Consider the following 15,085-nt stretch of genomic DNA (forward strand, 5'->3'; position numbering starts at 1 on the left):
TGTTTATCTTATGAAATTAATATTTTTACTTAGTTTTTTTTTGTTCTAAATTGGTCCTGGTGTCCCACACAGTAATTATAAAAAAGTCCTTAATGTTATCTTTAAAGTTACTATTTATATAATCTGAATATCTATATTTGACTTGCTCTAACGCTGCTCTGGTATGTTTTGATGCATTTTTGTTTTATAAGTGGAAGAATATTCAATTTTGTGATATTTTGTTATGTAATAAAACATTTAAAAAAATGCACAAGAGCATCATTACCTTATAGGTAACTTTGGTAGATAATATTTCGTTATAATTTCAGATGCATTCATCGGGCCTGGTTGTGAATATGTAATTGCCCCTGTAGCAAGATATGCTGGTCTATGGGGTATACCTGTTATAACAGCTGGTGCTCAGGCCGAAGCTTTTGGTTACAAGCAACCAAGTTACATGACGTTAACAAGAATGATGGGCAGCTACACTCAAGCAGGAGTCGCTATTAGGAAAATTTTTGAGGTAAACACCAGAAACTATAATTTTGTACGAATCTTAATAATTAGATGTTGTATTGTTTGGTGTATGTTTTACTATGCTTCAAAATACGTTTTTAAACTATCATCTATGTGTTTTATTTTCGTGTCCGTGTTAAGTTGCTTTGCTTATTATATTTTTTAAACTTTGAAGATCTTTGTCGCCACTTTCACTATGATTTCCTGTTGTCAAAACCATTCCTACTTCATGCAAGTTAATCGATTTGACACTCAATAATACATTTATAGCATGTGATCACATATGGTTTATTTTTGATATAGTTATTAAAGAGCAAAGTTTTTCTATGGTTATTTTCATGTCAAAGTCAATTATCCTAAATATTTACAACATAAGTATGGTAAATCATTACCGTTTACAATTTATTTTACTTTTTAATATATATCTAGTACTAGTTTAGATTAGCAAATAGTTACTCTTGAGTTATATACAATAGAAAAGAAAATCTATAGACGTGCCTTAATACTCAGTCAACTTTTAGACATTATCATCTGTAAAATGTAATAAAACTGGAAGTTTCCGTCGTGCGACGGTGATTTGTTAGATCAAGAGGTTAAATAAATGTCAATTTTGTTGGCAAATTAATTTACTTTTTATTTATTTATTGATTAAATAGTAATATACCTATAAATTAACATAGATACGTTCCCTTAAGATACTCTTTTAAAATGCCGGACACCTAACTCGTACGTCAATTACATATTAAAATAAATAATGCATGACGTATTATTAAATTAACGTTTAATATTCGATTCGCGTAGATGGACTTACTTCTAGGATCAATTCGAATACCTCTTCGTTTCCGTTTGCATTGCGCCTTTTTTTGGTATTATTGGCTCTTTGAATTTAATCACATGTCTGCTCTTATACGTTATAATGGTTTTTATACGAGAAAAAACATAACATTATCCGCTCTCCGATACCTTTTTTTTTTTGAAGCTCATCTTATTCTTTCATTGTGTCAATCTTTCAATCCTTTTTTTTTAAGTATCATGCCTTGTTTTATGTATTTTTTATAGCAGTGTTGTTACACAAATGTTATGTTACCCAGATTTAAAACATGTTTTGAAGAAATATTTATAATTATTTTTTTCACTCTATTTTGATGCACTCTATTTTGATGCCTCTATTTGATCTTCGTTTGTTAGATAGGTAATTCAACGGTTGATATTTAGTGCTTCATTGAGGTATTCTATTTGATCTAGTTTAATAGAGACGAGACACACAAGCAAATTTAAATCGTGATTGTCAAGATTAAAATTTATATTCCAATCACCTCTTTTTTTTAAATTTTAAAGCATAATTATTACACTGAAATGCGGTCACCATCTTATTCATAACATTACTCTTAATCTTATACAAACCACACCTAATAATATAAAGATTCCGACTCACATCTACATGATTATCTGTTTTATAATTTGCATAAAATGTTACCTTAACCTTGTAAGTCTGGAAAGACTCAGGTATTTTTCTTCTACAAATAGCCCAAAATCTTCCATTCATGCATTTCGTGTTAATCCTATTATTAAAAGATTATATTTTGCATACGAAGCATATTAATCTTCTAATCTTGATTAAATGGATTTTATTAAAATTTATTTAACAGTGGTGAATTCAATACCCATGGAATTAAACTTATTCTAGTCGCTATGAATATAGAAATAATGATTTTTTTTTGTGTCGAATACTGTTGCGATAGAAATTTTTTTTTTTTATTTATTTAAATCCATTGGGGAGCTTTGGCCCCGACCAGTTACTACTTCACGGTTAGTGTGCTTAGAAGTGCGTAGTTTTGTTTTTAATCTATGCGCACTTCCTTGTTGGACATGGTTGTCATTAATTACGTGACAAGCGTGCTAAATTTTATTTCTTAGAAAAAAAAGTTAGTAGCATCGTAATTGAACTAACTTTTATTAGTTTATTAGTTTAGTTTGATTATTTAATGACGGAAGGTAAAAATATTTAACTGATTCCGACGTGAGACGACTTGCATGCAAATAAGTACTGAATTAATTAAATTTCCTCTCGAGAATCAGGCTTAATTAATTCGTATCTGTCTTTCACACTGATTCTCTATTAGTCTTACATATGAAAGCATTTCCACTAAACTCGCAGATTGCTCATTCAAGAAGATATTAAAATTTCAAAGGCCAAATCATGGGAAAAATTGTTGTTTGTTAATTTTTATATCTTTTTTTTCTTTTCTTACCTGTAAGTGTCCGTTCACACAGACCTGCTCGGACCGGAGAGCAGATTTTGATAGCGATTAAAATAGAGTGTTGGATAATTGAATTAACGTTTATTTTTACATATCACCTCTTTTCTCTATTGTTATTGAGAATGCCGGAGAGCAAACGTACGTATGATTTCTGATGACGCGCTCTAACGTCCGGCTCCGAGCGCGTCCGCTTGAACAGTGCTCTTGCAGTCTATGTGAAATAAAGCTTGGTCGCTCCGGCCAGTTCCAACCGTACGCGAGCCCGCGGAGGTCTGTGTGAAAAGAAAAGCACCGTCCGATTCTGTCCGAGCCGTTCTGTGTGAAGGGACACTAAGTCTGTTATTTCTAAATATGTTTTCGCTACTTATAAAAGGTTGTAAAGTGGCTGCATAGGTACACAAATTTTTGTATTCTTGTTTCAAATCTCAAATTACAGATGGAAAATATCTCTATCTGTCATCAGTAATTTAAAAAAAAATATTACTAAACACCGGGTATACAAAGATTATTAGGCCATAAATGTGTATGTTTATACAACATTACAAAATTAACATTTCCGGAACGATCCCACGTTGAAATCAATAAGGACTATTGGCTTAAAACAACTGCCATACATCTAAACGATAGCCCGCTGTGATATTAGACATAATCACTTACCATCCAGTGAGATTGCAGTCAACGACTAACGTGTAGCAGGCTAATAAAACAAACAATACTTGAAATGTATACACCAACATAAGTTATTTTATTTACAAAAAATATTCCGCGCAAAAGCATTAGGAAAGTATTCTGTCAATTACTTAATTGGTTAGATTGTTTATTTTTATATTTACTTCGTGTATTTTATAAAGATGTTCTACAACTTCTTTTATGTTCCTACTTCTTAGTGTTACTTACTTTGAGATTTACTCATTTTCATTTTCTAACAAGTTTTTTTATTGTAATAAAAATTTCACACCCACATATTATTTTTTTATTATTTTACTTTGTTATCTTTACGACATTCAAAGGTTTTCATGACTTTTCTATATTTGTTAGAATGTGTATTCAATCTGATATTTTAAAATTCTAGTGCATTGATTTATGCTAGTAACTACTTTTTAGCCTTACTTCTCAATTATTATATTATTGTTTATTAAATTAATTAATTTAATTATTGCCTCTTTGTTTCAGGAGTTTAATTGGCGCAAGCTTGGTATGCTTTACCACAACTATGCTCCATCCAGCGGCAAAGGGAACAGTCCTTGCTTCATGACTCTCAGTGCAGTCTTCACTGTCCTCCAGAAGAAGGGCACCGGCAACATCCCGAATATCCCCTTTGACGAGACTCTTATAACAACTGCAAAAATAAAAGAGCTTCTCGAAAAACTTTCTCGTAGCACAAGAAGTAAGTATGACGAGAGAGAATGATGTAAGATATAGATGTATATATAGATTCGTCTTTTATTTATCTGCGGAACCTTTAAATCCGGTTTGCTATCTTTAGCATCGAAGGCTGCATACGAAATGCGCGCTGAAAACTCGAAAGCAACGCGCTTTAACAAAATGGTTGTGTAATATTACATCATAATTCATTAATGTCTTCTTCATTATAAAATATGTTACTTATGAAATCTTAGATTTTAGTAAATGGACAGATCCGTCATAGTCCTTAATATATCAACCGATGCTTGTACACTGCATCACATAGGACTACCGCTTGCGTGCAGCCAGCCATTCCAGCACCTTGAAACCTCATCGGTTGTCTGAGCTACGCGCACTCTTTGAACTTGACTTTTTACTTTCTCTACTTTAAATTATAAATATAATAACATTTTTTTTTTAAATTATACTTTAGAATTGTATTAAATATCTCGAGTATTATAATAAAATCTATTTCATTGATTAACTGTTAGCGCATTGTAAGCATTTTTATGATTTTGACTGGTCTTATACTTTTAAGAATTAATAGAACAATTATTGTATTGTTAGCATTGATTTAATATGTTACTGATTGTTACTATCATGCCAGTGTCAATAATAAGGAAAGTAAACATGGAATAGTTTGATTTATTAGGAGGAAGTTTTGTATTTGTTTCTTATTAGTCGTTTGTTTTTTATAGTTCTAGTTATATAATGACTTTTATATAACTAGAACTATAAAAAACAAACAAACTATAAAAATCTATATATATTTTTATTCCATTTTAAGAAGACTTCATCGTAGTCACGTCCCAGAGGAATAGCCGATACACTAAATAAATTGGTATCGGCGATACATAAATTCCAGATATATATATTTATTGCTCACAAATCCCTACGCGTAGGTTCTAGGCATACATTTTATTTTTAAGATTGGTAATGTTAAGATATAAGAAGATGTGCTTTCTTTATTTATCGCTTAGTTCAACTCCAAATTCTTTTATTTTGAGTAGAGCCTACTTTATAAGCACTATCGAAACTTCAAGTCTGTCGGTTTTTAGTGACTCTACCACCGGTTCGGAAGGCAGATTCTCCCGAGAAGAAGCTGGCAAGAAACGGCAGTTGCTCTTTTCCAACGTCAAATCTTGCAGGACTTGAGAGCGGAGCTGACTGCTTCCAAGCTACCTTTTCATTAATTAAATTTGATTATTATTTAGTTAGTTATGAATAACTAGCTGTTGTCTGCAACTTCTTCTGCGTTTGTTTTGGCTTTTTAATATCCTGAAGGAACCCTTTATTTTCTCTTTCATCTTGTACGTTAAAAACTCTGTATATTGTTCTTCCTAAGTAAATAAATAAATAAACTATTTCTATGCAAAATTTCACCATATTAAGCTAATATCTATGAAGGCGAAAAGTTTCAAAGGTCCGAATTTAACTGGTTCATGAGAGAACAATTTCCAGATTTGCTCCTTATCTTTCCCCCGCTCTTGGAGAGCAAGGTTTGAAATTCGTTACCTAAGCTCGATTACCCCCCATAATAGCAGCGTAATAACGCTTTCCTACGAGGATAATATCAAATAAATAAATAAAGGTTATAATCATCATCATCATATCGACCCATTACCAACCCACTACAGGGCACGGGTCTCCTCCCACAATGAGAAGGGGTTAAGGCCGAAGTCCATCACGCCGGCCCAGTGCGGATTGTGGACTCCACACATCTCTGAGAACATTATGTAGAACTCTAAGGCATGCAGGTTTCATCACGATGTTTTCCTTCACCGTTCAAGCAAGTGATATTTTAATTACTTAAAACGCACATAACTTAGAAAAGTTAGATTGTGTGACTGATCCTACCACCGCTGAGCTTCTTAAAAAATATGTCCCAAATAAGAAAGATTTGCGATTTCACTTTGAATTTAATTATTTACCGGCAATCAAACGCCGAACGAACTATTAAATGACAAAAGCGAATTTCAATAAGCTTACAAATGAAAGGAAAACCGTGGTGGCAATCAAGTGCCTTTGTCTTGATAAATTAATAATTTTAAATGTCCCAGACAAATTTTCTGGACATTTTCACTTCTACCGTAGCGTTAAACATGAATTTTATATCCATCGTACTTATTAAATTCAGAACTAAAGTTGGTATTTTGAAGAAGTCCGCTATTCCCTTATTTTCTCATGATCATCATCGACAGTAGTTTTAGTGGCAGTTTTTTTGTAAACACCAATCTGCACTGGGCCAGCGTGGTGGACTACGTCCTTAACGCCCCTTCTCTTTGTGGGAGGAGACCCGTGCTCTGTAGTGAACCGGTAATGGGCCGATATGATATTTTTCAAGAGTGTTAGTATTGTTATTGTTGAAAGTAACCCATAATTTCATTTTGCATGCAAACTGTGTGCATAGTTAACGCATACTCATTTTTTTAGCTTAAAAATTCTCTCCGCTTTAATAGAATTTTTCAATCCTATTCAGGATCATTAGATTCGGTCTTTAATAACTTTCGATCCATAATGTCCATATTTTTGAAATATTGCACTTAACTTTCTGTCATATAAAATAATAATAATAAATAAATATACTACGAAACTACACACATCGCCATCTAGCCCCAAAGTAGGCGTAGCTTGTCTTATGGGTACTACGTGACTGATGAATAATTTTATAAATAGTATACATAAATACTTATGAAATACAGATAAACACCCAAACACTGAAAAACATTCATGTTAATCACACAAACATTTGCCAGTTGTGGGAATCTAACCCACGCCCTTGGACTCAGAAAGCAGGGTCGCTGCCCACTGCGCCAATCGGCGGTATAAAACGTTCGCGTATTCTAATCACTAAGGGTCTAATTAATAAAGTCTGTTGAAATGTGCAAAAACACTGCATAACTATTCCACGTTATTTAATTTTTATTTAAAAAGCCCTAAGTTATTTAATGTTTATCTATGGGTATGTTTTTTTTAATGCCTAAACATTGACGTTTATACTTTGAACAACTACTGTGATTTACGTAAGTACTGATTAGAGTTAAGTTGGCATATCTTACGGTAAAAAAATCTCAAGTGTAATTATTTTAAAGTACAAAGTTAACACAGCTTAACGACTTAAGTTTATGTGATTAAAACTCCAGCTACGACGCTTTAGTTAGCGTAAAGATTTAGGATTTCAGAGATGGACTGAAATCCCAATCCCCTATGTCAATCCATTATCCCCTATCTCAATCCCCTCCTCTTAAGCTTGGGAGCTCCGACAGCCGGTGGCCGTTGGTAGACGTCCGGGAAGTGTGCAACGGGTTCCCGGACGTCTATTAAAGCCACCGAGAGGGATGTGCCGTGGAGGTTTTTAGTTCGGTTACATCCCCCGTCCCTCAGAGGGAGAGGGAGTGTGCCTGAGGGAGTCCCACATAGTCTCTATCCTGTCCAAAAGGACTGAGGTAGCCATAAAGCTAAAAAGTCATTTTTTGTTCAGGTTCGAATCAGAATCGCTCGATTAGCCACCCTCAAATTATATTCCCATCATGGATCATCATATTAACAAATCATTATGTTAAAATAATCAATTGTATTACTTATTATATAAAAAAAACTTATCTTCAATTAACATAAATATACTATAGATCTCGAATTTTATACAATACTCGACGCTCCCACGCCCGTGTTTATTCAACGATCTTGATATTATATGCATTTTTTAGCATCTTATAATTTCATAATAATTCAAAAAGTATTAGATAATTATGTTAAACATTGTTAAAATTTGTGTACGAATACATTAGATGAACAAGAGAGATAGCCCGATAAAGTGATTTGTTTCTTACAATTTTTAATTTTATTAATTTCATTATATATTTCTATAAGTAATTTATAAATAAATAAATACATAAATAAATATACTACGATAATACACTCATCGCCGCCATCTAGCCCCAAAGTAGGCGTAGCTTGTGTTATGGGTACTAAGATAACTGATGAATATTTTTATGAACATTATACATAAATATTTATAATATATATATACACACCTAGACACAAACTATTACCCACGGCCACGGCAGAACCCACGGCCTAAGACTCAGAAAACAGGATCGCTGCCCACTGCACCAATCGGCCGTCAAATGTTTATTTTCTATATTGTATATTGTTTCTTTTATATTGGTTGCCTAGAAGAAATCGCTATGTAGCAATAAGGCCACCTAATTGTACTCTCTTGCTCTATGTGTATCTCTGTAACTACTTCCTCTTTGGTGTACAATAAACAAGTGTATTCATTCATTCATATACTTCGTCGAAAGAAAAAGAAGTTATTTTAAAGTTATTTTAATTAAAATTTAAGTTATTTAGAAATTGTTATGTACGCAACATGACAATTTCTAAATAACTTAAATTGTCTATAAGTAGTGCTGCCCTTTGAAAATAACAGCACAGTTTTAAGATCTGTCATTATAATTTATAGTTTAGTTTGGAGATGAATGTGGGTACAACAATTTTTTTCTTCATTCCACTACGAGTTAGCCCTTGACTGCAATCTAAACTCGTGAGCAGTCTGTGAAGATAGCGGGCTAACAGCTAAGGGGAAGGTGTTCAATATTACTTCCATACCGGAAGTAATATTAAACCCACTCCTCAGAATTAAGAACATGTTCTCAATGCCATACCCCTAATCCGTTTTAAAGCGGCTTCGTACAGAGACGCTAAATCGCTTGACAAATTGACAAAAATTGTAATGTAAATTTCAAAAACTTTAAACAAAAAATCTATTTATTTTTCAGTGTACCATCGTCTTCTTAATGGATTACATAAAGGGCTAAGGTTGACATGGTTTGGATATACCTAATATTCGATCTGGAAGATTCTTATTAATAAAATTGTTTTCTATCTTAATAAAGATGCATTAGGAATGAGAATTAAAAAAAACGCATTTTTATCTTTATATTAGATACCGTATTTGACTATTTTTATGATAAGCAATCTTGATATCTTAAAAGCTAATTTAAATCTGAATTATCCTATCTATAAATAAAATGTATAAAAACTAGTTTATGTTGCATAATTTTTCTATATACAGGATGTTTTGTAATCCAAATCGGTTTATACGAAATTTTTATATTTAGTATTTCGTTTTATGTTAAAGTTTTTGTAACTATTACTAAGATTAATTTATTAACAAAGCAAATGCCTTTTTTCTGCCTTCACTTTCATTTTTAAAGAACTATTAGTTAAGAGAGTAATCTGACCTCCTCCTTTTTGTCCACAGTTGTGGTAGTTTGCGCTAATCCAAGTACGGTGCGTGAGATCATGCTGGCTGCTGATGATCTCAACATGGTCTCCTCTGGAGAATACGTGTTCTTCAACATTGAGTTATTTTCTAAGTAAGTAATCTTACAATAGCAGTTTTATTTAACACTATTAAGTCATTATAAAAATATACTTATATGTTGCCGCATGAGTCCCGAATTATGGACTACTGACGATTTTACTTAATTTGGGACTAATGAATTTGAGCTCTGAATAATGGTTCATAAGGCGCAATATATATTTTAATCTGGCGCAACCCAATTGCATTATTGTTTTGTAATTTCCATTATATGGAACCTTAAATAATTATTAAAAAAAAAACGATGTATGTGTTATAAGAAAACCTCATATAAACCTGTCAACGAATGAGTAGTTGAACTTTTGATTTAGTACTGGGCTATAACCTTGGAAAAATTTGTGCTTTGGGAGATAGATCTAGTTTTAATTAATAAAATCTTTGATGCATTTTAAAAGGTTTTAATTTCGGCTAAATAATTAAACTTTTCACTCAATAAAAAAAACACCCTTTAAATTATCTTTTTCGTCGTACCAAATCTATTTTTCTCCGAACCAGCAAAGAGGTAACACACTATTATGGCTTTAAGTTGACTAATGCGCGTGTAAAAATGTATACAAGAAAACTATACTTAACTATTGGTGCCATTCCTGCTTGACTTTGACTTTGAATTTGACTTCTAATTTAGATATTTTTGTAATTCTAAACTTGTAATTTAGAACAGTATTGCCACCATTGTAGAACTGTAATAGCATTTTATACATATTTTTTGGTTCTCGGTTGAGGCGCTATACATAATTAGACTTTCAACAGTTGCTATACAAATAATTATCTTTCCATCTAACCAGCCTAGCATCAGCATCATCCAAAGAACCCTGGAAGGTGGAGGGTGACACAGAAGAGCGGAATGAGAGAGCGAGACGGGCGTATAGTGCCGTTCTTACTGTCACGAGTCCAGCCCCGGAGAAAAAAGAATATTTGGACTTCTCTGATCGGGTATGTTGTCTTTACGAGATCTATTGTTAATTCATTCCTCTTTGGTCTAGCCACAAGGTCGTGAGTTTGATTTCTTCTCTCGATGCGGTATCCTACACAAAAAATGTATTTACCGACTGTAATTCACATGTTAGGGCTAATAAAAGCCGGCTTAACGAGCTCTACGCCAGGTGCGGTCAATTTTAAACTCCTTACTCCAGGCTGGTACAGAACAACGTGACAAAAAACAAAATAACCTAACACAATTTTTGTCCTGAACTGGGAATAGAACCCAGGACCTTCTTATCCGTAGTCGACCACACTAACTACTAGACCAACGAGGAAATTTGGGGTATATAGAGGCAGAGGTAATTTGCAGATTTAAATAATAACAATAAGCGTTAGACAAGTCTCATTTTAATATGGCGCAGATTTTTGAAGAAGATGGATGGAACTTCTTAACGAATAAGAGTAATTAATCACTCTGAATAACGTACCAATAATTATTATCACCAACCGTTAATAAATCCATTAATTAATAAATTTAATTCAAATTCAAAATTATAAATTCAAATTCAAAATTCATTTATTTTAAGTAGGCCTAGTTTATAAGCACTTTTGAAACGTCAAAACAGTCTGTTTAGAGTAGTGACTCTAACACCAGTACGGCAGGCAGATTTCACTGAGGAGAGCCGGCAAGAAACTCAGCAGATTGCTCTTTTCCAACATAATTTTATAGTTTAACAATGTTTAGAATTTTTCTGTTTTGTGAGAGAAGAGAGCGTAGCGGTCTGCGTCCTATCAAGGAATTCATCAACCGTGTAGTAACCACGACTGTACTGCCTTGGAATTAGACGGGCGTTTAACCTGACACAGTTTACTCTTTCAAACAACACGTTTCGTTTTTTGTGAAAAAAATGGGCTCACCTATCCTGGAACACTTCATTCGAGTATCGGTCACTAAACCTCAGAATCACGTAAATCGATTCCCTTATGATTAAAATTACGCTTATTTAAGTCTTAAAAAAAAGTTTCACCAATTCTTAGGTCATAACTGTTGGTGAAATGTATGTCTAGAAATATCCTAACCATAGGCGTTATCTATTTATGCATTGCCCTGTTCATCGTTAGTGAAAACGGGCATAGACTCCTTATAAAAATATTCAATAACTATGTCCCGGGCCCGGCAGAGTTTAACAACAAACGCCTTGCAATCGCCATCGCGTCGCACAGACATGTACTCGCGTAGCTGAGTGGGCGCATCTTCATCAAAGGCCCGTAGTTATTCGTCTCCCACTTCGTAAAAGATTACGTTCGCTTTATTCTAAAAAAAAAAGTAATTTCAAACTGCAATAAAGAAAGAATATAGATCTAAAACAAAAATAATAATTGTTGTTATTGTGTTGTATCACTTTCACCATAATGAGCCTCAGTTGCCTAAATAAACATATTTTTTTTAATCAGGAGAACGTATACTTGATGGCTTCTGCTGGACATAGACTTCAGTTTAGGGTGGCTTGGGCTTATTTACGTGACAAACATACTAATCTCCTCAGAATTGTACCCGTGGATGGGATCCCCAGATGACGACAGAACAGACACTGTGTAGAAGTTGTTTCGGTCACTTGACCGCAGTCACTATCAAACGGTAGTTTATTTCATTAGCTGATTTAACATACACACATACGAACCGACACGTTCATACCCTAAGTGGGATGCGACCTGTGTTACGTTGGCAGCTGTTGCTAACATACCGAGTACGTCCCAAAAAGCGGGTGCCGAATCTGCTCAAATACTTTAGCGCCGGACATACTCTGTTATTTGTAATGACTACGTTTTTGCGGCGCTTGTATTTGAGACTCTGGGACCATGGTCTTCGAACACGAAAAATGTTATTGACATCGTATTCCGAAAATTGTTCTTGACGTCTGATGACCCAACAGCTGGTGCTTATTTACCTCAACAGCTAAGTCTAGCAATTCAAAGAGGCAGTATTTTGGGTACCATGCCCTGTAACTTATGTTAACAGTTAGACGGCTTATATTATTTGTATATATTAATGTTAGTTTGTGATTACTAATTGGAAATATTAGTAATCACAAACTAACATTATTAATTAGGCTATTTAAAATAAATTTCTCTTTCCTAGGTCAAAGAACTAGCGGAAACTAAATACAATTACACTTTCGGCAAGGGCGAGGTCGTATCTACATTTGTGGCAGCATTCTACGATGCTGTGCTCCTTTACGCCCTGGCGCTGAACGATACATTGCGGCAGGCGAGCGACCCGAAAGGGCAGCTGGATGGAGCTATGGTTATAAAGAACATGTGGAACAGAACTTTCCAAGGTTGGTTTTTTTATCGATAATATGTTTCCAAAAGGTAATCAACTCATAAGCTAAGCTTAATTATTGCGTTTTAGCTACTACCAACTCAAGAAAGCTAAGGAGTCGTGTTGGATAGGATAATTTGGATCGCATAATGTTTATAATATATTAAAGCTAGGGAAATATAAATAGATAGATAGATAGATAGATAAATTCTTTATTGCACACAATTTGTAATATAAATTGAAAACATAAATATAAGAAGAATAAAAATGCGCAAAGGCGGTCTCATCGCTTTAAGCGATCTCCTCCAGACAACCCTTAATGAAAGAAGAAAAGGAGTATGGAAACGGGATAGTGCAATTTTAAAAATATATAACATAAACTACATCTACTATATTTAACAATAATACATAAACAGCTAATACAAATACAAATAATACAGAAATAAATACATACACATATAAATATATATATATATATAAATATAAATATACACAAATACATGCAGAGAAAATATATTAGTTATATATTGGATAGAAGCAGGCGTTACTTTGCGGAAATCCATGATATATTATGAAAATTAAGCTTAATTTGCTATACTCCGCAAAAAGCAGAAGGATCTTTATGGTGTAATTTATAATTTCTTCAATCCTTATACTCCACAGCAAACAGATCTTCGGGTACGCACGTTTCACTTCGAAACCATCAGGAGCATCCTCAGATGTTTACAATGAGTAATTGTTAATAATTGTTAAGTTGTTAATAAATGTTAAGTTTGTTACAAATTGTTAAGTGGTGGCAAATTGAGCTTAATTTTCATAATATAAGAGGTCTTGGTAAAGCTAGCAAGCTTATACTGCTATATCTTTATGTTGTGGAGTCCTTATAAACTAGTGAGCAAATAATGAGTTTTAATAATTCGCCCTTTTAAGATAACACTGATCTAAGTAATTTAGATAACTGCCATATGATAATGTTTTTTTTTGCATAACAAGTTCAAGACTGCAATCTCATTTTAAAAGATGATGCAAGTCTAAGATGGTAACGGGCTAACCTGTTATGTCTCTAATCGATTTCTCTGCGACATCGTACTTAAACGCCAAATCCCTTAGCGGAAGGGTGCAGGTAACTAGCTACGGCAGAAGCCTCCCACCAGACCAGGCCAGAGCAAAAATTAGAAATTATAAACTCCAAAATTACGATTGAACCCAGGACTCACTTTAATCTACAGCGCCCAACGTTGGAGGTCATCAGATTACATGTTAATCCCTTGTAGGCTTCAGCTTTTTATTTGAGCAAGCCCCCCTTGAACAAAGCACGGGAACGCCATTTTTGTAAAGTTTCGCGAATCGTAATACCAGGAGTGCAGAAATGGGGATATGCGTCTGAGATAAAAGTTTTCGTCTACTAGAGTCGTAACTGTGTGTGTATTTTCAGGCATCACGGGCGAAGTGATAATAAACGAAAATGGCGACCGCGTGGCGTCTTACTCTCTTCTAGACATGAACCCTACTACCAGCAAATTTGAGGTCAGTGCGTGATTTTATTACAAGGTTATTTTTTTCAGTTTTATTAATGAGCTGCCTCAAAGAACTTTTCCAGAGTAATTTCTAGATATGGATCTTCATACCAGCAAGCAGTTTTTCGGATAACAAAGCTTCTTATAACAATAGCAAAAATCTTCATCATTCGAAATATACATGAGTTTCAAAGAACTTTGTTTAAGTCGATTGATTTGTATGTGACTGATCGCCCATTACTTATTCGGAGTTCTGTCAAAGTTCTGCAAAACAAACATTATTTCCGTTGAATTATTCAGTGTTCTAGAAAAATCCTTCAAAACTTTACTATTGTGCTTAAGCTTAAGATTCGTTTGATATCAAAGGTATAATCTTTTTTTTCATTGAATTAAATCTGTGAACTTCTAGTTTAGTACTGAACAGTAATTAAATTTGACACTTATTTAATAACTGTTCAGTAATAAAGTTTCTTATTAAATTAAGGCGTGAATTAAGTCAAATATAACAGTCTCACTTTCGCATTTATGTTATTTTTAGGTATGTTTCCAGCTCGATACATAATGTAAAAAAACCTCCTTTTGCGGTGTTTCAACTATGCATATTAAAAATCACTGTAATGATTGGAAACCTATAGATTTTTCCTAAAATGCTGCAAATGTTATTGGGTGGCGGTAATCACACAACATCAGCGATCCACAGCGCGTAAACGCTATCAGCTATGGCTTTATCAATCGTGTATGTTTCCGAGGCCCTCGTTGATACTTTTCTTTTAGTCTG

At 33.7% G+C, this 15,085-nt stretch overlaps 1 protein-coding gene across 3 annotated transcripts in view; it reads left to right on the forward strand.

Moving 5' to 3' along the window:
• The window catches only part of LOC120633646 (atrial natriuretic peptide receptor 1), a 238,082-nt gene that overhangs the window by 174,341 nt on the left and 48,656 nt on the right, over window positions 1-15,085 (forward strand). For 2 of the 3 annotated variants that reach the window (XM_039903934.1, XM_039903932.1), the window contains 6 exons: window positions 309-502; window positions 3,930-4,143; window positions 9,427-9,541; window positions 10,332-10,479; window positions 12,608-12,806; window positions 14,226-14,317. In XM_039903934.1, the coding sequence (XP_039759868.1) occupies window positions 309-502; window positions 3,930-4,143; window positions 9,427-9,541; window positions 10,332-10,479; window positions 12,608-12,806; window positions 14,226-14,317 (962 nt within the window). The remainder of the gene's footprint in view (window positions 1-308; window positions 503-3,929; window positions 4,144-9,426; window positions 9,542-10,331; window positions 10,480-12,607; window positions 12,807-14,225; window positions 14,318-15,085) is intronic. The other variant, XM_039903933.1, reaches the window with a different exon arrangement.

Source organism: Pararge aegeria, chromosome 22 (assembly GCF_905163445.1).
Source record: "Pararge aegeria chromosome 22, ilParAegt1.1, whole genome shotgun sequence".
In the NCBI taxonomy this organism is placed as follows: Eukaryota; Metazoa; Arthropoda; class Insecta; order Lepidoptera; family Nymphalidae; genus Pararge; species Pararge aegeria.